The 25,437-nt window shown below is 33.5% G+C and overlaps 1 protein-coding gene across 1 annotated transcript in view; it reads left to right on the top strand.

Annotated features, from left to right (window-relative positions):
• The window catches only part of LOC106644845 (uncharacterized), a 2,208,360-nt gene that overhangs the window by 444,123 nt on the left and 1,738,800 nt on the right, over positions 1-25,437 (top strand). The window contains exon 7 of the mRNA XM_089592443.1: positions 12,000-12,232. Coding sequence (XP_089448569.1) covers positions 12,000-12,232 — 233 coding nt within the window. The remainder of the gene's footprint in view (positions 1-11,999; positions 12,233-25,437) is intronic.

Raw genomic sequence — 25,437 nt, 5'->3', positions numbered from 1 at the left:
TCCTTGAGGAAGTCAAGTTCCTAAAGATTATCTTTGTACGTGTCATACTTACTGGCAACGTATTACAGTCACCTCTGAAGTTCATTCTTTTTTTTGGCACAGCTTTGACTTTTCTTCTACAGCTTAATTCAGCTATAGTAGCTTGTATGTCAGCCTGTTTCTTCTGGAGTTCTGATAGTGCGAAATATAAGTCTGGATGAATCTTTGCATCAACGACTCAGAATCTATTGTGCAATCCTCTATTAAAATTGTTGGTCTAATGCAGACCCAGGAGATGTGCTATGATATTTTGATAACGCTGGTTTGTACCACAGTAAAATACATCATCATCCGTTCCTTCCTAGACTTCTTGTTACAGAAGTAAGGTCATAGTAGTTTAGAACAGATAATAAATCATCCAGGGCATCTTGACTGGGTAAGTTGTAGACCCTAGCGACATCATCGTCAGGTGAAAATGTAAGTTCCAGCAATATATGTGCATATAACCGAAGACTGCGATTAGATGACATATTATATGCTTGTTAAGGACCATCAGCTTTGTAGGAGTACTCTATCCGGAAATATGGTTGCGTTCTTCGGCCGCACGGCATTCTTGTGAAAGCCAAGTTTAGTCAAAACTTTGGTGAAGATACTAGGATATGTCTACTAAAAATCAAAAATCTTTCGCCAATGAGTGTCAGATTATATCAGTCCCAGAATTTCTCCAAATTAAGTACTGATCATAGGTTAAGTGGCAGATTTTTTGAATGTTTTCTGCGATCTTTTATTTAAACTTTCTTACTTCATCAGTTGACTTAATACACTGTCAAGACCGTTTGCTAGCTCTGTAAGCAATAGCTGAGTGAGGGGCTACTCGAAGTATCGAAATATGCATCAGCCTTCCTTTTCATCGATTGTACTACAGCTTTTGTATCACACTTTTTTTTATTTGGTAGATGAAAATTTACTGACTGCTGAGGATAATTCAGATCAATAACGGTCTCCCCGTCCAGTGTAGTTTTAACGATTGTTCTCACGAAAAATTTGTAACAAGAACAAAACGCGTTTAATATATTAGGACCGCTCATGTAAGACTTGGAGAGGGCCCCGGATTATGTGCAGAACAACGGAGGTTTGAGACCAATGAAAAGTGGTTCAAAATTCTTATTTTTTTTCTATTTTTTAATAGAGTTTATTTAAAAATAAGAAACTAAGGAGAATTAAAACCAGAACATGTGTTCTAGTAACTTAGCGTGGCACAGCGTGGACGGGACTGTTGAGACATGTCCATATCCCAGGCACTGGAATCATCTTGTTACTTTGATTCTCCGTCGGATTTGGCAGCTTACGAAGCCGACTCTTAACCTGCCTTCATTCTCGGCTTGTCTATGAGTTGCTTCATCTATCGTTGTTAACGCCAGCCTCTGTTCTCTTGTGTTTGGTTTTAAGAGAGATACTTTAGGCTCCCGGCTATCTTGTCCAAAAGTCTTGACGAAAGCCTCTCTAATCTTGTCTTCCTCGACAATAGCGTCCTGATCTCAAGCCTCTTGTTTCACTTTTTTGTGCTTATTTTGATAGTTTTCTGTCCAGCAAGCAAATTTTCAATTTTTTGTGAGAATACGATTGTATTCTCTACCCCTTTGGCTTTTATCAGTATGTCTTCTTTCCTTGTGGTAACAACACTTTTAACTTTAGTTTTGGCCTTGTCAGGGTCAAAATTTGCCTTCATTGTATTCAGCACATTAGCAAAGGTCTGCCCTTCAGCTATCTTGACCAGTACTGTTGTCATTGGGTCTTCTTTCCTCTTTTAGTCTTTTTTGTCGTTTAGGAGAACCTCTTCTTGCTGGCCTCTGCCTATTTTCTTCTTTATCGAAGACATGGCTTGTTAGCGTTTTTCAGAACTGTCTGGTGAACTCCTGTTTCTTTTAACCCATTTTTTGTTTTGAAGGGCAGTGTTCAGGATTTTTTTTTAAACATGCTGTCGGAAATTATCTTGCCTTTGTTCTCTTCACTCCAGGTATTAAAAGGAATCTTTCCAAGACCTTATAAACGCATCTTCTTAAAGCCAAAAACGATGTCTTATTATCTCTGCTTCTTCAAGGTGTTTGAGCATAGCTTTTAGACCGTTTTCAACAGCGGTAGCCGTTTTCCTATACTCATCATTAATTACTTTCAGCGTCTCTTGAATCACTTTTGTTGCCGATTGAACTTGCTAAATATGCTACCGTCACGTTACACTAAGCTCAGCACCAGTGTCATCTGAGGAGTCGAGCTCCTTCTGGGTCTGGTTTCTGAAAACTGACACGTTGCTGCCCTCACTGACGTTACTGCCTATGCTTGAAACGCTTTATTTTCGTCCTTTATCTGCAAGACCAGGCCATGGATCGTTTAACAGTCCTGATTGGCCATGAGACAGGTTTTTGTACCCCCCCCCCCCCTCCAGAATCCATGGGGCCAGCCACAGTTCCCCAGGCTTTTACCAGATCAGAACTGCTGGTAAATTTTCTCAAAGAGGTTACCGCCTGGGGTACAAGTTTCTCATTGACGTTCTACATTTTTAGTTCTCCTTGTAATTGTGTTGACTGGTGAAAGCCAACACTTTCTAACTATCCAAAAATAAAGATCTGGAAAGGGTGAGAACTCGCTAGCGCAGCAGCCCACTCCGTTGCCGATGATAGACGTTACTTAATCGGGATGGCCGGGAGTCATCACTTCCCCTCAGTCCCACTGGCGGAGACTAACCTGACGTTGTGTAGAGAAAGTGTGGTAGTAGTTTATGTGTAAAGGGTATGTATATGTTGGTACACTCCAGTCATCTCAGCGAGACGGTCACCAGGCATTCAATACCACGACCGGCACAGACGAGTAGTAGTACTACTAGTAGTAGCTGTACTAGTAGTAGTTTTTTTTTTTTTTTTTTTTTTGGAGGGAGGGGAAATGCATTGAGGCACACCGCAGGAACAGCGGTAGTGTGGGACTCGGTGGATTTTTTTTATTAGACCACCCATACCCACTAAACCCCCCCCCCGTGCCGCGTGGCTTTTGATCCACCCCGGAACCGCGTTAGCATTACTTCAGGGTGGAGCCACCAGGGAGACCATCGCGTCTCACAGCATTAATGAGCTAACTCGCCACCATTTGCTAGAGGTGCTGATGCTCTCGAGTCCTGAAAAGGACTCGGGGTCCCTGAAGACCAGCACCTTGTCTAGCGCTTTATAGTAGGCCGCCTACTTAGCCAGCACCACTATAAGTTTAATGCTTTCCCTAGCTGATAGGTAAAAAGTACCCAGTGCATCGTGGGTCCACATAAGCCTGTCTTTCAACTTAAGGCCTTTCTGCCTTATTTTGATTCTGCTAGGGCCTTATCCCTGGCCTCTTTTAGCGCTCTTCTAAATAGAGGGCAGCTTCCACTGCCTGTTTCGTGTTTGTGGTCCGTTGTTGGGTAAAGAAAGCACCATGCTGGACCTGGGCACTCTTTCTTCCGGTGGTTTGAGCTTCCACACCGGAAGCAAAGCTTGGATCTGTTTTCTTCCTTACAGTTGCCTGAGATGTGTTCATATCCCAGGCATTTGTAACATCTTGTTACTTTAATTCTTCTTCGAATTTGGCAGCTTACAGAACCAACTCGTAACCTGCCTTCCTTTTCTACTTGTCTGGCAGTTGCTTCGTCCACCTTTATAAACGCCAGCCTCTGTCCCCTGGCATTTGACTTTAAGAGAGCTACTTCTGGCTCCTGGCTCTGATGTCCAAAAGTCCTAGCGAAAGCCTCTTTGACCTCATCTTCTTCTACAATGGCATCCAGGTCTCGGATATCTAATGTCACTTTTATGTTGCTAATTTTGACAGTACCCTGTCTGGCTACCGACTTTTTATTTTGCTGTGAGAATGCAGTAGCATTGACTACACCTCTGGCATTAATAAGCGTGTCTCCTTTTCTTGTAGTAACAACACTCTGGACTGCCACATTAGCCTTATCAGGGTCAAAGTTCGCCTTCATTGTCCTTAGCACCTTTGCAAAAGTCTGCCCTTCGGCCATCTTCACTACTGTTGTTGTCGCATCCACTTTTTTTTCTGGCTTGTTTTTTTGTTCGGGAGAATTTCTTCTTTTTTGCCACTGCCTGTTTTATTTTTCTTTTAAGGGTTTGCTGGCGTTTCTCAGGGCTGTTTGATGGGCTCCTGTTTATTTTACTCCGTTCGATTTTCTTTAGGAAAGTGTTTAGGGTTCTTTTTTGTACCTGCCGTCAGAACTTATCACACCTTTGTTCCCTACACTGAAGGGATTTGAATCACGTCTTCCAAGCGTTTGCATGCACTTCTTCTTCATTAAGAAAGCCTTTTCTTAGCACCTCTGCCTCTTGGAGGTATTCAAGCGCGGCTTTTAGCCCATTCTTAACAGCGTTTGCTGTGTTGCCGTACTTATCGTTGATTAATTGTAGCGTCTCTGTAATATCTTTCGTTGCTGATTGGACTTTATGAGTCAATTGCTGTTGCTTAACTCTGAGCTTAGCACCATCTCCTTCTAGATTGGCAAGCTCTTCCTGGGTCTGGTGGCTAAATACCGACACGTTGCTGTCCTCGGTGTCGTTAGTGCCTATGCTCGACAGGCTTTCTCTTCGTCCTTTGTCTGTAAGAAAGGGCAATGGAACATTAAGCAGTCCCTGATGGCCATGAGATACTTTTTTGTGCCCCCCCCCCCCCAGAATCTGCGACAATTACCCGGGCCTGCGACAATCACCCGGGCTTTTACCGGATCGGAACTGCCAGCGGATTCCCTCAGAGAGGTTACCGCCTGGGGTAATAGTTTTGCATCGACGTTTTTCATTTTGGCATCTTTTAAGTGTCGTACTGACCCGCGAAGGCCAGCACTACCCTTTTTTTCTAGAAATAAGTATTTGAAAAGGGTTAAAACCAGAGCAGCAGCCCTCTCTGTTACCAGAGAGAGCCGCTACTTGCTCGGACCGGCCGGGAGTCGCCACTCTCCCTCATTCCCACCCACGGAGACTGCCCTTGCGTTGAGTAACAAGTGTAAGAATGGTGTTCGTGTGTAATGTATGTATATGTTGGTACACAACGGTCATCCCAGCGAGACAAGTGGCAGGTGTACAGTCCCACGACCGCGCAGACAACCCAACAAAACGGGCTGGCGTAAGGCACTAAGATGCCGCCATATAGCCTCCTCAGTGGTAGTAAGCCTAGATTAGTCGGCCCCCTACATCTTTTTTTTCTTTTATGAGGCGTACAACCATATCAGATGTGGTTACCCAGACTTACCTGGGCCTCATCATCCGGCTTGACCCACCGCCAGGCCTCCAACGCAAGCCCGGAAAAGGACCCGCCACACGCAACCCAGAACAATCCGTAAGTGTCCCTGTGTTTTTTTAGTGAGAGTGTGTGATGCATGTATCTGAGAAGAATGTCTTAACCGCCGCTTACTTCTATACACGGCGGGTGCAGTAGTTGTAGTAGTAGTAGTAGTAGTAGTAGTAGTAGTAGTAGTAGTAGTAGTAGTAGTAGCAGTAGTAGTAGTAGTAGTAGTAGTAGTAGTAGTAGTAGTAGTAGTAGTAGTAGTAGTAGAAGTAGTAGTAGTAGAAGTAGTAGTAGAAGTAGTATTAGTAGTAGTAGTACCCGTTATAGTGTGTAGTATTAATATACAGACAAATTTATTTAACCTATTTATCAATATGTATATTTAGTATCCACCAATGGTGGACGCGAGTCTGTGTTCATCTCATGGGATGAGGCAACCAATTAGCAACAGTCCCATCGATGCCTTCTCTCTCCCTCAAACCTCCCTTGATGCAGCCAGCCTCCCTATCTCAGCATTTTTTCCTAATATGCAAGTGAGCTGAGACAGGTGCCAGCCATGAACTACGGCAAAAGCAATGCAACCAGTTTACTTTCGAATTTTTCTACTGTTTTATCATAATTTTTTAAAACTTATTTTGTGATTTGCAGCTTTTTTTTGAATTTCAGCCACCACTGTTTGAATTCTCTTAGCTGTTTCTTTTTTTGTTCCAGGCTCTTTTTTAGATGTATCCAATGCAGGATCTCTTCAAACTCAAAGCTCTTGACATAAGTGCCACAGATGAGCCCTTAACGTTGATACGATTATAAGTGATGATTGAAGCACATGACGTAAAAAAATAAAACAAAATTTTCTCAATGGGAGCGAACAGAGGTCATAAGCTTGTGGTTACAATCTTGATTACAATTCCTTTTTTTTATTAACAAATAAAGCACGTAGTAGCACATAGTAACATATTTAATTTCTTGACAACTCATACGCAGCATGACTTCGTAGTCGTGTACCCAAGAATATAAATAATCATACCTGCTGAATGTATCTATGCATCTTTTCAACATACGTATGCTAACGTTTTAACCTTCTTCATCTAGTAAAGTACTTGGTAGTGCTACGACATTATTTCTTGGTACAGGTTGTAGTTTGTATTTTATTTCTTTCACTGTGGATGGATCTACTGTAATCTCAATATGCACGCACATTTAACAAGGTCTGAAAACTCGTGACGGTAAAAATAAGATAAAGAAAGTGACTGATATTTTTACAGAAATTTTCTTAGAGACGTATATAGTTCTTTGCTTCCATCATTTATAATATTAACAGTAAAGAAATAATTAACTAGGATCTTAAAATCTTGTCTGAACTATTTTTTATACTGAGAGTTAAATAAGATTCCATACCATAATTGCATAATTGCTGTGATAATAAGTAATATGTTTTAATCTTTAATTTCATTCTACTTTTTAAGTATTGTTTACTTTAAGTTTGCATTATACATACTTATTTCACTACTTGCAATGCTTTGTATTCGACCATTATCTTATGATTGCATCACTTTTTATCATCACGAAGCAGTTTACATGGGTATTTTACCTAACAATGTATTGCAATACGTAATGAAGCATAAAAGCAATTAGAATTCTAAGAATATGCTCTTAAATTATATGTTAGGACGAAAAGAAGGATAATTTATTTGATACCTTTTTTTTTTTATTTGTATTATATGAATAAAGTAATAATTTGCCTACAAATCTGTTAGCAGCTTTTATTAAGTATGATTACCTGTTTAAATATTGCTTAGCCAGCTAATGAAAAGTTTTTCTTTTTAACGAGTGCTTAAAATAATTCTTGATTTTACCTATTGTTTTTCTTATTTCTAAAATAATTATTCTACTTACTAAGTACTGTTGTATGATAATTAATAATTATAATCGCATTTCTCGCCTTTTCTCTAAATGTACTTTTGTAATCTTTTGGCTGATCTCTTGGGGCAATCTTGGTGAATCTTTGTTAATAAGGTTAATAAAACCTGAAGAGGTTAACTCTCCAATCTATGAAACTTCATTGCATATGAAGAACGTGTTGTATGTTTTTTAATTTGAAGATTCAATTTCATAGCAGATTAGTACAAAAACCAAAAAGTAGTAGATATAAACAAAAGTGCTCCAAATACCTTTGTAACAAATGCTTAAGAAAATGATACGATTTGAAAATATACATTACTGACCACATATATTAATTTTATACATTGACCACATGATGTATCTGTGTAAATATGTGTACTGTGCTATAAATCTATAACTCAGCATAATGTGGATGCTTTTGCCTGTTATACTTGCGTGCGAACGGATGCCGTTACGTAAAATCATTTGCTTTAGCGTTTGTAATAAAGGTGATTGTAGGGCTTGTATTTATATCTATTATTTGTTGGTTTTGTGCTTATTTGTTATCAAATTTGTAAATAAAGCCGAAGGAGGTTGGGGCTCTAGTCAACGAAGCGTCACTCTATATAAGAAACGTATTGTGTGGGTTTTTTATTCCAAAGTTTGCTCCAAAATGTCATCAAAAATATTACTAAAGTATATTAATATTGAGGGCGAGAAGACTAATAGCTTTTATACCGACCTTTGGTTGTGGCCCAGTCACGTGATCAATGGATTTTCCATCTGCACCACTGTAAGATATGGACGCATTGCCGCATATTGCCTGAAACAACAGGAGGATCTGAAACTTAAGCTTGCACAGGCAGTTCCACGTAGCATATTTTTTTGTCAATGTTGAGAAAATGACATTGATCCAGTGGACATAAAGTATACGAGTAAGAATGTTTGGTAATTAACTTTCAGGAGGAATTTGTGCAATAAACTAGCCTAAACCGTTTTTGATGGGTTTTAAATTTCGAAATGAAAGACATTTTTTGCAAAGAAAGTTTATCATGAACGATGTAAAAAACTTAAAAGAATATATAAAAAATTTAATAATTGATGAGACCCAATGAATTCAATTTTTAATGAATGTTAATGAAAAGTATTTTAAGACAAAAAATTAAGTAAATAATATACTTAAAAACTAACTCACAAGGCTACACATTAAGCAAAGAAGATAACTCTACTGGAAAAAAAAGTGTTAATCCGACTCAAACTCAGATACCAATAAATGTCATTAAAACATCGTCCCTTGAACATGACTTTAGTAAAACAATGTTAAATTTTATTGCGAAAGATGCTATGAAATTTATTGAAAAATTAGGGATTTGGCTGACAATATTAAAAAATAACTAAAACCTCAAGAGAATCTATTAAAAAACTTTTAGAACAATAGTGTCGTTAGCTATACATATCAAGATTCATTTGCTTAAAAAGGATAAAGTTATGCACAAAAAAAAAAATAAAATAGACAAAATAGTTTCTAAAAGATAACTGACATTTGATAACTGACTTTACACGCAGATAAAAGAAATATCTCTGTATGTATAGTGAGACAAAAATTGTTAAAAAAAAGACTCAGCTTCTTAGTGATACTAATGCATATGCATGAATTAATAATCTCTTACAATATTTGCAACAGGAAGTTTATAAACAATGATAAAATCTTAATAAAAACAAATTTTTTAATTACAGATATGAAAACAATCAGAAAACACAAACAGACACACAACTGGTAAAGGCTAACGCCCTCCCAAAAAAATAAAGACGGTATTCAATTACGACCAACTATTTCTTTAACGAATAGTCTAACTTATTATTTTGCCGTTATACTTGACGATAATGTAATACACTGTATACCAAAATCAAAATTCAATTGAAACAATAGTGCATATTTAATTAATAGAATTTAAACAGTACAAATTTCTGATGATTGTGTGTTGGTGTCGTTAGTTATCGTGTCCTTCTTCACAAATGTTCCATGCAATCTTGTAATTGATAGTCTCGAGAGATGTGCCCACCATGTTCTTTCAGGCTTAAAAATTCCTCTTACGAAAATCATGACTGTAACAAAATTCTTATGTAAAAAAACCTTTTTTTACCTTTTACAGTAAATTTTACCGTCAGACACCCATGGGGTAACTAACTCCTCGGTGATTAATACTATTATGATCGCTCTTTAAAACTCTAATGATAATTACAAACATTTACAACTTTTATATGAAATGAAAATTAATTTTCAGGTTCGTATTTTAGATCTCAAATTATTTAATCAAATTAATAGATTCAAGACAAATTCGTTTCGTGAAGAATCCAGAAATAAATTTTTAAATCTTATGTCAGTCCATACAAGACGATAAAAAATAAATATTATATATAACTTAGTAGACATGACCAGAAAGTTGCCAGATTGTTCGTTTGATACAGTGTAAGCAAACTAGATAAAAACTACCTTTTTTTAATGAATATCTAGATTGGGCCAAAATGAGATTTGTGTTATTAATATCTGTAATATAATAATTTTTGTTAATAATATCATGCCCGATAACAAATATAATCACTAACAGATAAAAAAATGTTAGCAAAAGGTCCGAAACAACTGGTAAAAGTGGCCAATCAGATTTTCTGCTTCTATTGAAAAAGCTGGAGTTCACCAAAAAAAATCACAAAAAATAAGGAATAGTGCTGGATTGGCACAGCACTGCATAGAAAAAGGCGTGGCTTAAATCAATGGCACACTTCATCTAGCGCTGCCACGAGCCACTGCTGGTACTTTGCGAAAAAATACTACTTTCCGATATATTTTCAGAATAATTAAAAAAAAGTCAGGGGTACAAGAGTTTAACCAGTATTTAATTAAGATTTTATTGATAGAAAACATTTTGTAAAATAGCTTTATGTAATCTAAAAACTTTTTTAGAGCCATTTTTCGGAAGGAACTTTTTCTAGTTTGTTTAACGGTTTGCAGAAAGTTTGCATCCTATCGTCTTAAAAATTTGTAGCTTTATTTGAAATCATACAGCCCATGTTATGTCGAACTTGGAAGTCGAAGTATTAAATAGAACGAAGGATATGAAATACTAAGAATCATAATGTAGTTATCACATTTGGCAATTTACAAAAAAGCTGTAAGAGCGCTTTGGGTTCGTCATGGCTCAATTTGTTTATCTTAAAAATAAGCATCTTTTTCATGCGAAACTTTTTTTTGCCGAATTGCAGCTTTTCTGATAGAAGAAAAAAATCTGGTTTGGCCATTTTTATCATTTTTTGGACCTTTTGCGAAGATTTTTTTTATTTGAAAGTGGTTACGTTTGTTAACGGGCTCAAGATCCGTACAAAAAATTTTTTTTGGCCCAGTCAGGATTTCTCAGTCAAAAATCTAGTCTGCTTACACTCATAGATATATATCAAGATTAAAAGACAGATGTTGCACGAAACTATATGTCCTAAACATTTCCTTGTTAATATATATTAAGTAAAGACTCACGAAAATAAATTCTACAGAACCTTTAAACCAGAAATTTGTAATATGTAAATTAAACAACATTGATACTTTTCCATGTTTCCTGAACATTTTAAAGAAAACAAAACAATACTTAAAAAAAATTCTAAGTAAGTGTTATTCTTAAAACAACAAAAAAATTTAGTCACATTGTACAATTAAATACAAATAAAACAAAAATTAAAGAAAGAAAAAACGTGGTATATAAAATTTTATGCAATAACTGTCCTGCAAACTATACAGGTTAAATAAAAAGACCACTTAAAGAGAGAAGAGCAGAACATGAAAATAATTAAAAAACTAAATTTGAGGTATCTTTACATCGAATTCCTTACAATCATGCTTTGACATGGAATGACATTAAAATATTAGACAATAACCTGAATCACAAGAAACGTTTTATTTTTAAAATGCTCTATTTACTCCAAGCTGACGCAGAGGTTTTGCCCTCTCCAGCCAAAATCAGGCAAAAATTTTTGCATGTGAACAGACGGCTCAGAGCATATACATTTGCATAGCTGCTTGTAATTGGCATACTTGGCACATTAGCAAGCTAAAAAGAGAACGACGATCCTGTCCTTTTGTTCCGTTCAGCTAATCACATACAGCTATGCGCATGTATACATGCTCTTATCAATTTGCTTACATGCAATAATTCTAACCTGGTTTTGACTATAAGGGGCGCAATCCCTGCATCTGCTCAAGGGGACCATAGTGCCAGACGATAACAACATAAGTAAGAAGGAGGCCCTATACACACTGGATTACACTTATAAGAATTGTTTCAAAAATTTACGTTACTAACTAAATCTATTAATTTAGTACGTTGACCTTATAATGTATCTATGTAAAAATGTATGCTATGATGTAAACTTAGAACTTTGGATAATATGGATGTTTTTGTCTGTTTGACTTGCGTGCAAACGAATGCCGTTACGTAAAATCATTCTTTTCAGCGTTTGTAATATAGGTCATTTGAGCGCTTATATCTATTATTCGTTGGTTTTTGTACTAATTTGTTATTACATATGTTAATAAAGCCTGAGGAAGTCAACGCTCCTATTGACAAAACGTTGCTGTACTTAAAAAAACATGTTATGCGTGTTTTTTATTTCAAAGCTTTTCTTAAAATATCAACTAAAAAATGACTAGATTATGAATAATAATTTATTGAATTCCATAAAAACAACTGCATTATTGTTGTTCATAAAAATACTTGTTATAAATATTTAAAGTGTCTGTTTTAAATTGTTAATAGGTTTTCTGACCAATAAATGAAAAATTTTTTTAGATGACGCTGCACTGTTTACTTGTAAGCGAGATAAGTGTCCTAATGCTGGGATTGTTGACGCTGCAAAAGTTTGTTATGACCATTCAGTATCTATTGCATATGCTTGTGACTCCCCACCACCACTGTACTTGTGTATAGAATGTGCCAATGAAATTCATCGTGAAAATCCAAGTTTACTATTTCAAGATATTTTGCATCCCATGCAACAATCATCATTCAGCTGTGAGAATAAGGTTTGCAAAAAAACTTTTTCTATAGACTTATATTTAAGAAGATGTTATAGAAAAAAGCATGCTGGAGTACATAAAAAATGCCTTAATTAAAAAAAAATAAATTTCGTATGACAGAGCATTCTATATCGAAGTGATGTTTTTGGTGTGTGGGTAGTCCATGAGTCATGATCTCAATATTATTTATTTTATAAGTAATTTTTTTTCTAGCAACGGAAGGCAGGATTTTATGTATTATGTATATTCTGGAGAGCTGACGATAGTGATAATTTGCCAACATCATGATTACTACTGAAAGTCTTTTTGTCTTGTTCATATAAAATTTTTTCAGTTAAAAATTTAACATTATTTTTAATACTTCTCGAAATAAAGAAGAACTTATTAAGAACATTTTAGTAATGAATAAATGCAGTTTATTAGGTTAAATAATAAACTAGAAAAAGTGAAAAAAATGAAACGATACTAAAATGTGCCGTGCGTTTCATGGACCGTAAAAAAGCTTTAAGCCCTAAAAGGCTATTACTTCCATTTTCTCACGTTATAATTAATAAAAAAAATTATTTGTTAAATTATGAAAATTAAAAAGCTGACAAGAAATCTATAATTCAAGAATTTTTTTTTTTATCTCGCAACTTTATTACCAGAGCAACAAGATCCTGGTGTTTAATCTCTCCATATTTTATAGCTACAATAAATTATACAAACGTATGTATTATTCTACCTATCCACAATTCTAGAAGATTTAGTGGTCACTGCCTGGGTTATAATAAAAAATATTTGTCTTACTTAATAAATTCTTTGTTTATCGATTCTGACGCTGGACTGCTATTTCAATTTCGATAAATGTTCTGCGTTAGTTTCTCGACTTCTAAAAGTGTATACATTAAAAGTATTTAGAGTTTTTCTGTCAATTCACCTTTTTGTGACTATAGGCATGGTGTAAACGGTAAGCCCTAAAGGCTGTTTTTTGTCAACTTTGTTGAGTTTTAATATAGTTGATGCAAGATAGCTTAAGATTAAATAACCCCAAAAAGAATTGCTAAGCGTAAACCTTCTTGACTAAAGTTTAAAGTAAACCTTACGACTTCAGAGAGATCTTACCAGGCCTACTGTAGTAGCCCCAGACTAATCAAGAGAAAAAGTACATCTTATATGTTGGAGTTAGCTGAAAAGCTCTTTTTTAACGTCTCCTGGTGTTTTCTCAGCACAGACCTTAGAAAGAATTAGTGATTTCTGGTTGAATGCCCTGAGTCAAGAGGGTAATGCAGGATCATCAGTAATCAGGGTATCCACTCTTGTGGCAAAAAACTCTGATTGTGACGTATGCCAGTAAATATCTTACTTGGTTAAATAGTGGTTAGATTTATATGGCCTTTAGTGGACAAATCATTGCCGCAAATAGCTCAAAAAATGTATTTGTTTGCAAGACAGTTTTGAATACATTATCTTTGTGTCGTTCCCTGAATAACCAACCATTGACCATTGGTCGGTGAAGTAGGCCTAGAGAATATCTGCTCTGTAGATGTGCCGTTGAGAGGAACCACTAACAAGGAGGCTCATGAAATTTCTTGCCGTTGTGACAGTCCAAACTTCTCAGAAGTGCTTTCTTTGGCTTTTTGTCGTAGCAAAATCTACTCTGATAGCACCAGATTGGTTGGAACAACAACCATGAAATCTCAAATTCTTAGAGTAGATTGTGTTTTGGCTAGACGCCTCTTGGTATTACGCCAGAGACGTTGGCATTAAGATACGCCTGTTATTTGTGGTACTCGTTAATTTTGGTGGATCGGTATACAATTTTAAGTAAGTCACTTGTCCTTTAGAAAAGAGTATTATTGGCAGCTGGGATACCCAGCTGTGCGACTTGCAACTCTTACTGTCATAAAACTACTATGGTATTTAGCAATTTGCCAAGAAATATAACAACCAATCTTACTTAATTATATTGCCAGTAGCTTTAATTTTACTTCGACACCACCTAGCAGTTTCTACTGAACTTAAGTAAAAAGATGGCGTATTTTTCTAAAACTCTGTATTTTTTTTGTTGCTATTTTTATTTATTTTCTTTAAATTAAAGCTTTATCAAAACCATCTAGGAAGTTTCAAAAATCCATATGCGAAATTTTAGCACAATCAGTTGACCAGTATTTTTAGTCAGCAATTTTAATGGTTTTTAGAACTTTGCATGATATATTAGTAAGATATCTCTGACCTTTTTTTTACACAGTTAGGTTAAATAAAAGAATTTACTGTCACTATAACTGTAGTCCTAAGATTTGTACATAGTACTGTATTTACTAACACAACGTACACTTTTAGTGCAGAAAAAAAAAAAAAAAGAATACGTTAAGTGTTGTGGATAACATAGATTTTAAATTTAAAAACACATAAATCTTGAAAATGAAAGCAATTTGTTAATTTACACAAGGTGAAGCGGTAAAGGTCATAGTGTCCTAATTTTTATCATGTTAAACAAAAGCTTCTCACACACAGCAAAGCCAGAAAACAAAAAATTGACATGAAATGGACTCAACAATTTATAACGTTTATAATGGGATATTTTAATTAATTTATGAAAATTTGATAGTAGGATCTCTTACGTCTAAAACTATAAAGCTGTGTTGATATCAAGTTTAAAGAGTTTTAATATATCGTGAATTAATAAGTCTTTCATTAAAGTAAAAAACGCTATCAACATAGCTATCAGGATGCCACACATGTGGTCTTAACGTTGTGACAGCTACTGGCTTTAATTCTGGTGCCAAACATGAAATGGTGCTTAAGTTTACTAATTTTTATGTTCCATAAGGAAACAAGAACTGATAAAATATAAGAACTTTTTTCCACTGTCATGAAAACATTAAAAATACAACTGAATTGTAAGGTGACAAAAACTTTGACGAGAAAATATTCTTTTTTTCTATGATAAATATTTTGTTTTTTCTAACGACATATGGCACTAATGAAGTTACACGACTTAAATTTGTAAGAAAAATCTTACCAGTTTAAAAACAATGAGAATAAATATTTGTTAACTACTACTTATAATCACAAAAAAAAAATAATCCATAAAAGATATTTACCCTCGGATAAAAAAATTTATTGTTTTTTAAGCATTTTTAAGCAATTTTATGACGAAAATATCATATTAAACTCATAGTAGTAACAGATTGCCTGCCCATGAAGTTAATAACTTATAATCATCATAATTATAATAATAACAATATTTAAAAAAAATTATGATCACTGTACTTTCTACATTAATAATAACAACAATAACAATAATACTTATTATAACTAAAATAATAGTGCAAATAATAATAGTAATAATAACAATAATAATAATAACAATTATAATAATAATGGTATTTATAACAATATTAATAATGATAATGATAATCATTATATAAGTGATGATAAAAGTAATAATAATTAGTTTGGTAATAATTATAATAATCATAACAGCAATAGTAACTATAATTTGTATAATAACTATAATAATAGCAAAAGTTAAAATAATAATAATCATAGTAGTAGTAATTAACATAGTTATATAAATAATATTAATGACTAAAATCATAATTCTCATACGAATAATAATAATAATTATTATTATAATTAAAATAGTAGTAATAAAACCAGTATTTCTTATCGATAATAATAATTATAACTATCATAACAATAACGAAAAAAGCATAGATAATGAAAAAAATATTATTAATAATTATACAAATATAAACAAATTACTCGGGGTGTGTTTAACTTTGATGAAGATTACGCTGCTTACAGCTGGTATCGGAAGCAGGTGTTTTATACCAACAAACATAATATATCGTTGTGTAAAAAGGGAGAGATGATCCCAGCATTCTCTTTAGAGCATTTACTTTACTAACACTTCATCAACACAGGTTTACTGATAAATTGTCTATGGGGCTTACGATGTGCATTGTTCTTTCCCGATGTAATAATTTGGAGGAACGGTCAAGCCAGATGATGAGACCTAGGTAACGCCAGGTAACCATATCTTATAAGGCTATATGTTTTATTCAAGATGACATCTTAAGCATAATAATACTAGCTTTCTACCACAAATGGGGCAACATGGTCGTACTTTAGCTGGGGTTGCTAGACTTGTGGGCTGACTAGGGGATCGTATGCCTGGTGACCTTTTTTTTAGATTGCACAAAATGAACTGTGGTGAACATGCACTTTACGTATACTTTCTAATACAATGATTTTACGAAATACTCTTTATACAAAAGTAGGACAGTCCTCTGTTGTGAGACAAGAAAAGAGTGGTTACTCCTAGCTAGTCCGAGGAAGAGGTAGCCATCTTGCTATCAGTGAGGCCACCACGCTGGTCTCATCGTCGTTTTCATAGAAGCAAAAATTAATAGCACTGCACCTTGTCAAGCAGCATAACACTTATAAATTTGCAAAGGCTGCACATAGAAAGAACAAGCTCGTAAAAATCATATGCACCAGGAATATTCAAACTCCTTGCACTAGTGGCAATGCAAGTGGGAGGACAAGTATTGTGACCATGCAACTGCACAGAGGTAGTGTGGAGCTGGGTTCACTTTTTCAGTAATACAAACAGAATGCTCAAAAAGACAATCCCAAATAAGTAACGTTTATAAAAAAACTCTACTTTTTTGCTAATCCTAGGAAGTGAAAGGCTGCTGAGCACTGGAAGTAGAGTAAGTGACGTCCATAAAAGGAACTTTTTTAGCAGCAACATCAAGATGGATTTGTAATATACTAGTGACTTAAGATTAGACCTAACTGTCCAGCCAATTAAAAAGGGCTTTGTATTTTTGGGTCCTAAAAAAATGATAAAAAACATGAAGAAAGCAGCAACGGCAACGTTCTTAAGAAAAGTGATGCTAACAAAGTAAGCTGTATTATAGACGTTAAATCTACTATATACGTTTAAGAATAGTCGTAAAACAACAAACAAAATAAAAAATCTTTTAAAACAAGCTTATTGTAATATTACGATGAAAAAATACAGTTAAAAGAAGCAAAAAAATCTTACGCCCTATTTATTTCAGATTCTTAAAACACATCCTGGCAGGCGAGCAAAACAGTAGCCCATACTTTTCAAAGGAGACGTTTTATTCGTCTCGTGGAAATTGAAAGAACATGAAAAATAAGGAGCTTGATTTTATGATAATAATAAATGGTAGTCAAAGGGAGAGACAAGATAGTATTAGGAAAAAGGAAGAATACTATTCTTGTGAAAATCTTGGAATGGCAGAGATCCTGAAGTAAATAATAACTAATTTTGAGTCAGAAAAGTCTGAGATTATTGTCTAAAAAGTCACGTTTACTGAAAAGGGGGATCTTTTTTTTTAATGTTATTAAAGTCAAGGTCGTCAAAGCCATCGTCAGTAGTATAGTTCTTTCTGTGAAAGGGCTAGTTATAATAAGTATGATAATAGTAGCAACGGTAGAAATAATAATAATGATTGAAAATTTTTTACTAGAACTAATAATAATAGCCTTTTCAACAATTATAATAATTATAAGTATGATGATTATAATAATAACAACAATAACGATAACAGTAATACTAATAAAAATAATAATAATAAAAATAATAATAACAAAAATAATATTAATAACAAGAGTAATAAGAGTAACAATAATAAAAATAAAAATGATAATGAATATAATAATACTTCTTATAACTAAAAGACACTTTCATAATAATAAGGTTTATTTTCTTACTGCAAAACATTTAATAGTTATTACTAATATTTGACCTTGCCCCCAGTTTAAAACGAAGAGTTATTGATTGCAGTTTTACGCTCTTTCACAGGCTGTGGAGCTAATGGACAGGCTAAATATTTGGTTATTTACTCGTAGAAAAAGACAAAAAAAAAAGAGACGGAGACATTGTGCGCATTTAGGTGTCAGAAAATATATAAAAAATTTACCATACTCTTTTTTCCTTGTTTTACTACCAGGATTTCTATATGCTCTTAATCTATCGGTGCAAAATTATTATTGTTATTATTCTTATTTGGTTTGCATACTTTTATTTTAATACAAATTCGTTGGATGTAGTCTTGCAACTCGTTTCTGAGATTTAACGCTTTTTTTTACCTTTATTTATCCTTCACGATGTTTATATCAATATTTTCAAGAAGATGTCTCTCATATAATAGTAAAAGTAGAAAAATAAATCAACTTTTTCTAACGACATCAGTGGTAAACAACTACTGAAAAAAACATTTCACAAATTTAGCCCTTGTCAAGATCAATTGAAAAGTCTACGCTACATAAACTGTGTAATGCTACTGTTAAAAACTCTGCGCAAATGAATGCACCTCTCGCGAAGTTTAAGTAAAATACTTTCTTGTTTTATGTACTATAACGCTGGTACTTACTCACTGCATGTGCTTGGATTATTACTAGACCCATCCAAGAGCCATGGGGTATTTAGTCAGCTTTCTTAGGGAAGGATTTTCATAAAGAATGACTCCTTTAAGAGCCTTAAAATTTTATCATTGAGAACTTATTATGTAAGTTGTTACTTGATAGTCTCTTCTTATTAAAACTATTGCCATCTTTCGTGAATATATTCACAAGTAATCGGAGTTAAGGTAGAAAGTATATTATTTTTAATAATATACTTTGAAAGTTTTTTAAGAATATTTATTGCTCACGTCCCCCTTCTTAAAACTACAGTTACCTTATGTATAAAAACGTATTGCAAGTAATTATACATTTACATATCAATATGATAAAAATAGATTATAATTAGTGTATAGTTTTTTTCCATGTACACATCTTAACGTGCATTAGATAATAACTGTCAAGTAAATAGTCCAACGTAACATGATAAAGTAAATAATCATTAATCTATAAACTTATTATATACGCTTGGGATTCTGCAAGAAAAAAGGAAGTCAGCGAAAAGAAATATGTTGTATGCAAGGTGTATTTATGATGGGAAATTTTTGTTATAATATGAATACACTGATCTTATGTCTATGTATACTATTACGATTTTTCCTATTATTTAGGCATGAATGGCGGTGGTAAGTCCCATACTCAAACTTCATGCTTTATATTAAGTAATGTAAGATCTTTTATTTTATCTTTATTCTATTTGGTTGTCAAAAGTTTGGATTCAGCAGTCTGAGTTTCGATTTTGTGGACCACTATTTATCACATTTCTTGGGCTGTTTCTTTGTTTTTATAATGTATGTGGACCAGCAAAATGTTATTAATTAATTTTGTTTTGAATAATTAATATTTTTAACCTTGAATCTGGTTTGAAAAAACTTATTTTAATTATCTATGTTAAGTCGTTTCTTTATTAACTCTTGTTTTGTCTTACAATTACGATTAACTCTCAAAAAAGGAGAGTAAAAAGAGATCCAAGTTTTTCTTGGTATAATCGTTAGTGGGATAATACGATTCTATTTTTTGTGTTGACCTCCCCATTTTAGGTTCTTAAAACATAAGTTGAAAAGTTTTTTAAAGGTGGTTACTTGTTATTTGGGACCACGTTCGTTAATTTTAGGGCTGTAGATGCTGCCTAATTTATTGATACCATATTGAGGTGCTCGTTATTATTATTTTGATTATTTAAAAAATTAGTCATATTGATTTTTTAACCTTAGTTATAATGGTTCATTAGCGTTTTATACTTCGATAATAAGGTTGCACTTAGGATTATCACCACAACTGCAGCATCTCATAATTGGTTATACACAGCCTCTTACCTGCTGTATGGTGTGATGCATGGTTGTTCTTTGAAAGATAGCATAGGGCCAAGCTTATTAATGAGTATCACTATATAATGTTTTTTTATTGATCCTTCAATAATTACATGTTTTCGAACGTTCTCCAAGATATTATAAATCCTAGTAATTTCTTTCTTAGTTAGGCGAGCAGGTGATGTTAGAACCTTTGATGGTTGATACAAAACGGTTTTGTGGTGGATATATGGTGCCGTGCTTGTTGTAATAATTCTGGATTTTTCTATAACTATGAATTGGAACTGTGACAGTATCTTTTTTGCTATTAATAGCTATAAGGATTTGTGGGTAACTTATAAATAAAATTACTAAGAGTCATATGGAGAGGGTTGTAAATAAGCATAAACGTTTCACATTTTTTTTTGTTAATAATATTGAATTAAATCTACTATTTGCACAATTTAAGCTTTCACTGTTTATTTTAATACTTAAGTGATTTTTATAAGATTGATGCCTTAAAATGTTATTGATCCAGATATATCATCTTCATTATTTCTCTTTTTTTCTTATACGTGGTGCTAATAATTGCTCCAAATATATATTCACTTATTGTTTTTATAAACCTTAAGATTTAATCTTACAACTAAGTGATGTATTCTTTTTTACATAAAAAGTAGCTTATTGCCTGTAAGGGTCTTACTACTGGATTAATTTTCTCCCATTATTGATTTTCCCTCGTAAAATAATGATTCTGTCAAAAATTGCCCTGCTCCTGGAATTTGTATACATCATTGTCTTTTGCATGTCATAATATGTCTTCGATATGACATAATCTCCGCTTGTTGTTGACATAAAGAGTAAGTCAAATTTGTGTTTATTTTGTATTTTGCGCTCCATTTAATTGGTTCTACATATCTTGTACGGTGTTTAGGTTCATCGTTCTGTAATAATGGAATAGTGCATTCAGGAACTATAGATTTTATGTATCTTTTGGATAGTCTTTCCCATCCATCTTCAGCGAAATAAGCTACGAACTACCTTATGGTTCTTAATCTAAAAAAGTATGTACTTCATTCCACAGTAAAAATATAAATTCTTTTTGATCAGTGTTTGGTGTATGATTATCACTGTCCGGTGATGTCTGTAAAGTAATATCTTTTGCTTGACATAAAGTAGATTTTATCTTAGGATTAACAAGTGTATACATTTTTTTCCTCTTATTTAGTGTCTCATAAAGCTTTTTAATAAATAAGTCACTAACGTAAATGGCAGTTTTAGCTCAATGGGTTTAACTATACAAATGGAGGAGAACGTGCATTTTCGTCATGTGTTTCCTATTTTTTTATTGCCTTATAATTTTATAACTATCTATGCTCACTTTATTCCTTATTGTTTATTCTTTGCAAGACATTATAATAAATCTTAGAAGAAAAATAGTATTACACTACTATATAATCGTAATTCTATTTTTAACTTTTAAAGATTATGACGTGGGACTATTCAACTCCGTGCCACCATTACAGTCAGAGTTCTGCATGATTAAGATGTATTGAGCTTTTTATTAATTTTGATATGAAGTTAAGCTGCTACGTGTTCTTTTAGATCTAGCTCCGTAGTTACTCAGAGTTTTATGCTCACTAGATTGATACTGCATTTTATTTCTTCCAGATACTACGTTTCATAGTTTTCTTGCAATACCTTCTAGCCTTTTTAATAATTGTTGATATTATAATTTTAATAATGATGTCTACAATGACGTAGATTATTAAAAGAAAACGAGAAGTCTGATTTTTGTTCAACTTGGGTGATTGTGTTTTCTTCATTTGGTTTATTACATTTTGTGGATTAAGTTTTTCATCTGCCAACGTATGTTAATTAAAATTTATTTTTTTAATTAATTTAATAGTGTCTTAGAAGGCATCTGTGCTCTTTGGAAAATTAAATAAAACATTTTAATTTGAGCTTACTTCTGCATTTTATTCTATTGTACAGATTTATTTTATTGGGACAGATAATGTTTCATTGTTTTGAAGTTGTGGAGAATAGAAATAAACAATCAGCTTGTAAGTTTATCTATTGACTTTTCGTATTCAGTGTGAATATAATAGCACCATGTTTTAATGCTTGTGTCCCAAGTTGTACAAACCTAAGAATTTCATATTCGTGCATTGAATAAAGTTATTTCAACGGTTCCACGGCTGAGTATATACAACCATATTTATGAAATGTAACTTTGTTTTATCGGTCATAAAAATTGTGGACTGCTGCTACTGCTAAGTAATGGTGTTACATCCCGCGTTGATACGAATTATATTGTAACTAAAAACTATCCGTCCATCAAAATTCAGATAAGACGTATTGTGAATATAAAGCAAGCTTATATGACAAGAGCAGCTTGTACGTCGTTTATGTGTGCGCGTGTGTGTATTAGCATTAAGGTGAATGTTTCATAATATGCTGACATGGAAAACGGCTAGCCTGTTTGTAAAAATGCATTTTTGTATGAATTAATAGATACTTGCTCATTAATTGTCCAATTCTAATAATGTATACTGATTAAAAATCTGTAATTCACACATTACTTCATTATATTTAAAATTGATTGTAAAATCCTCAGAAGGATTGATTTCGAAATTTTTAAACTTACTGTCACAATCGACCTTGTATTTGGCGTTCCTATATTTCTGATGCGAGCTGTCATCATCACTGACCCAAAAACTCAAACGCACTTGTCAGAAAATGTGATTGGTACTGTTGTATTGTTATTTCCTAATATGTAAAATCATAACATGTAACATTATCATGCAACTGTCAACGCAGTCTGCAAGAACATCCCTCATTGGTTGACCTAATTCAAACAAAGCACTCTTTTACTCGCTCTGATGCTATAAAAACGTACCATCCAGAGGAAAAAGCGCTCTCTTTACGTCTGTCACCTGTCCTCTAAAGTCCTATTTAACTCTTGACTCTCGTGAATCGTGAGTATCTTATACACGTAAAACATAACGTGTTGGCTGAGGCAACTCAAGTGCGTATCGAGAATATCAAAAGTATCGGGTTACGCTAAGGAGTGAGATACAGCAAAGGAGGCCCACCAAAAGTGGTTGTGGCGATAGCAGAGAAAGCAGAAATCACAACATTCTACTAGCCACGAACTCGTTTGTGTAGTTTAAAGAAACACTGACGGTTACAGCACGAAGCATAAGGGAACTCCAAAGCAGCAGTAAAAATAATCAATGATAGATGTAAGTAAAATATCAGTTATAAAATTTACGCTAAATCATGTTTAAAAGACCCGATTAAATTGTATTTAAAAAAACAAATTATTATTAAATTGCTTTAATAAAGAAAAACATTATTTACCCATATTCTTTTAATAAAGATTATGTAATACAAAAATAGAACAACTGAATTTTACGAGCTGAAATCGAAGAACTCCACGAATGGCACTTAAATAATACAGTTAAGACCAAACTCTGAAAAAGTCAGGTCATAACAATAGTATGATGATTTTATGTGGGCAGACCTGTTTTGCCCACGTTGAAGTCACACGACTGTATATAGTTCTTACAGATCATGAGTTGTTTGATCCACGAGTGGCAACTGTAATATAACTATGGTTCTATTATCTTGATGCACAACATTAGGTTTTGTTAGAGTTCCTATTTCGCCAGCATAAAAAGTCTCTATTGGTGCTACAAATCCTCAGTTACCTGATAGTTTTTTCACATCCTGGACGACAGTTTTTAATTTTTTTTGAAAAACTAGCTTTGGATGTGCTTGACTTTTTTATAAATTATACAAGACGTCAGTCATATTGTCATACGAACAAAGAATATGTTCTTTTGCACCCTTAGTTCTTCTAAGATAAGTTAATAAATGTATCAGATATCTTTTAAGAATAAAATCTTGTCTTGAAGTCAGTGTATCCAATACTTACAATATACTCATGGTCATTTGTAGAGTTATATAGCTCTTTGAATTCAGTTGCAAAAATAATGCTAATTTGTGCACGTAACTAAATATATTTTTTTTTAATAGCATGCAAATTGTTAAAGTGGGTGTTCACAACATTAATATCATCTTCTGTGATTGAGCCTAGGAATCCTTTAGCCACACTTCCAATAATTTCAAAAGGTTTTAATCTTTGCGTTCGTATCAAAGAACTTGAAATAGTGTTGTCTTTCACATAGGTTTCCACTGTGTTTATCATATTCAATAGTATTGCTTCCAGATTTTTCAATTACACTATCTTTAAAGACAAAAGATTTATTTTTATATAATTCGTACAATGAAGATAACTAAGTAGGGCGATACAATGTCAAAAGGTTTTTTCTAATCCCTTAGTAAGTGTGTATTCTAATATAAACTTTTTTTCATTAAGCCGTATCTTTTAGCCGTTAATTAGCTTTTTTAATTTTTGCGATACTAATTTGTTCATTGTTCATTCCAGGGCTTGCTTTCAGTGAATCAATGCTTAAGTTGCCATGATTGTATAATTTAAATCTAGGCATTCTTCAGACACTATTATCATTGGAATGACCAATTCAATTTAAATTGATTTTTTTCTGGAATACGTGCAGAATATGATTCTTTGAAGAATACTATTTTAAGAAAAAAGTTTTAATTAATGTGTGTATTTTGGTACAATTTGAACTGCTTAAGGCTGCCTAATAAGATCTTGCCAGTAGAATGGATAAGCCCGTATTTTTTTGTCTGTAGGTATCTTTAAACGTAATTCTGTTTCTATTATGAGAACCAGTTTATAGGGTGTAAAACTTGTTGCTGCACGTACAGTCGTGTAATTTGTAGAAGCTGCCAATTTCAACAAATTTTCCCAGTCATAATAAGTTTTTGAGTAAGGTCTTATGTAGTCAGCTAGGGTGGCATGATCTCGCTCTAGTGATCAGTTCGTTTACGAATGATATCCTGATATAGTTAGAGTATTAGTTTTTTAGATTCTCATTAGTAGTTGCAATGAGTTAGTTATAAATGTAGCACATCTGTCTGATAAAATTGCTTTAGTTGCGTCGTTAACTAATAATAGATTTTGTACGAGTGCATTGGAAAGCGTGCTTTATCTTTAATTAAGTACTGGGGCAAATATAATTTCCTTAGTTCAATTACACTTTCTTGTTAGCATGTGGCAATTACCATAAAATGACATTCTTAATTAACTGACAGTCTTAACGGAAAATTTTTTAAAAGATCCTATGGGTATGTTTGTTAGTTCTAGGGGTTTGCTTGTTCTTATTTATTTGATGACCTTTCTTCAACATTTACCACATTGTCAGACATAATTGAGAATATGATTTTGTATGCCTGTCAAATAAAACCGTTTTTTTATTTTTCGATACGTTAGGTTTTTTTTACTACGTTTTCAAACAGGCTTGTCATGTGGCACTCATATTCTTTCATAACGTTCTTAGTTTTTCGGAAAACCACCCTTACCATAACAGACACTAATTTGTACAAGTGTATTTTTCGAATGTT

This window comes from Copidosoma floridanum, unplaced genomic scaffold (assembly GCF_036245765.1).
Source record: "Copidosoma floridanum isolate Cflo_tuat_1 unplaced genomic scaffold, Cflo_Japanese_pri ptg000017l, whole genome shotgun sequence".
NCBI lineage: Eukaryota > Metazoa > Arthropoda > Insecta > Hymenoptera > Encyrtidae > Copidosoma > Copidosoma floridanum.
This window is presented reverse-complemented; position numbering and strand designations above follow the sequence as displayed.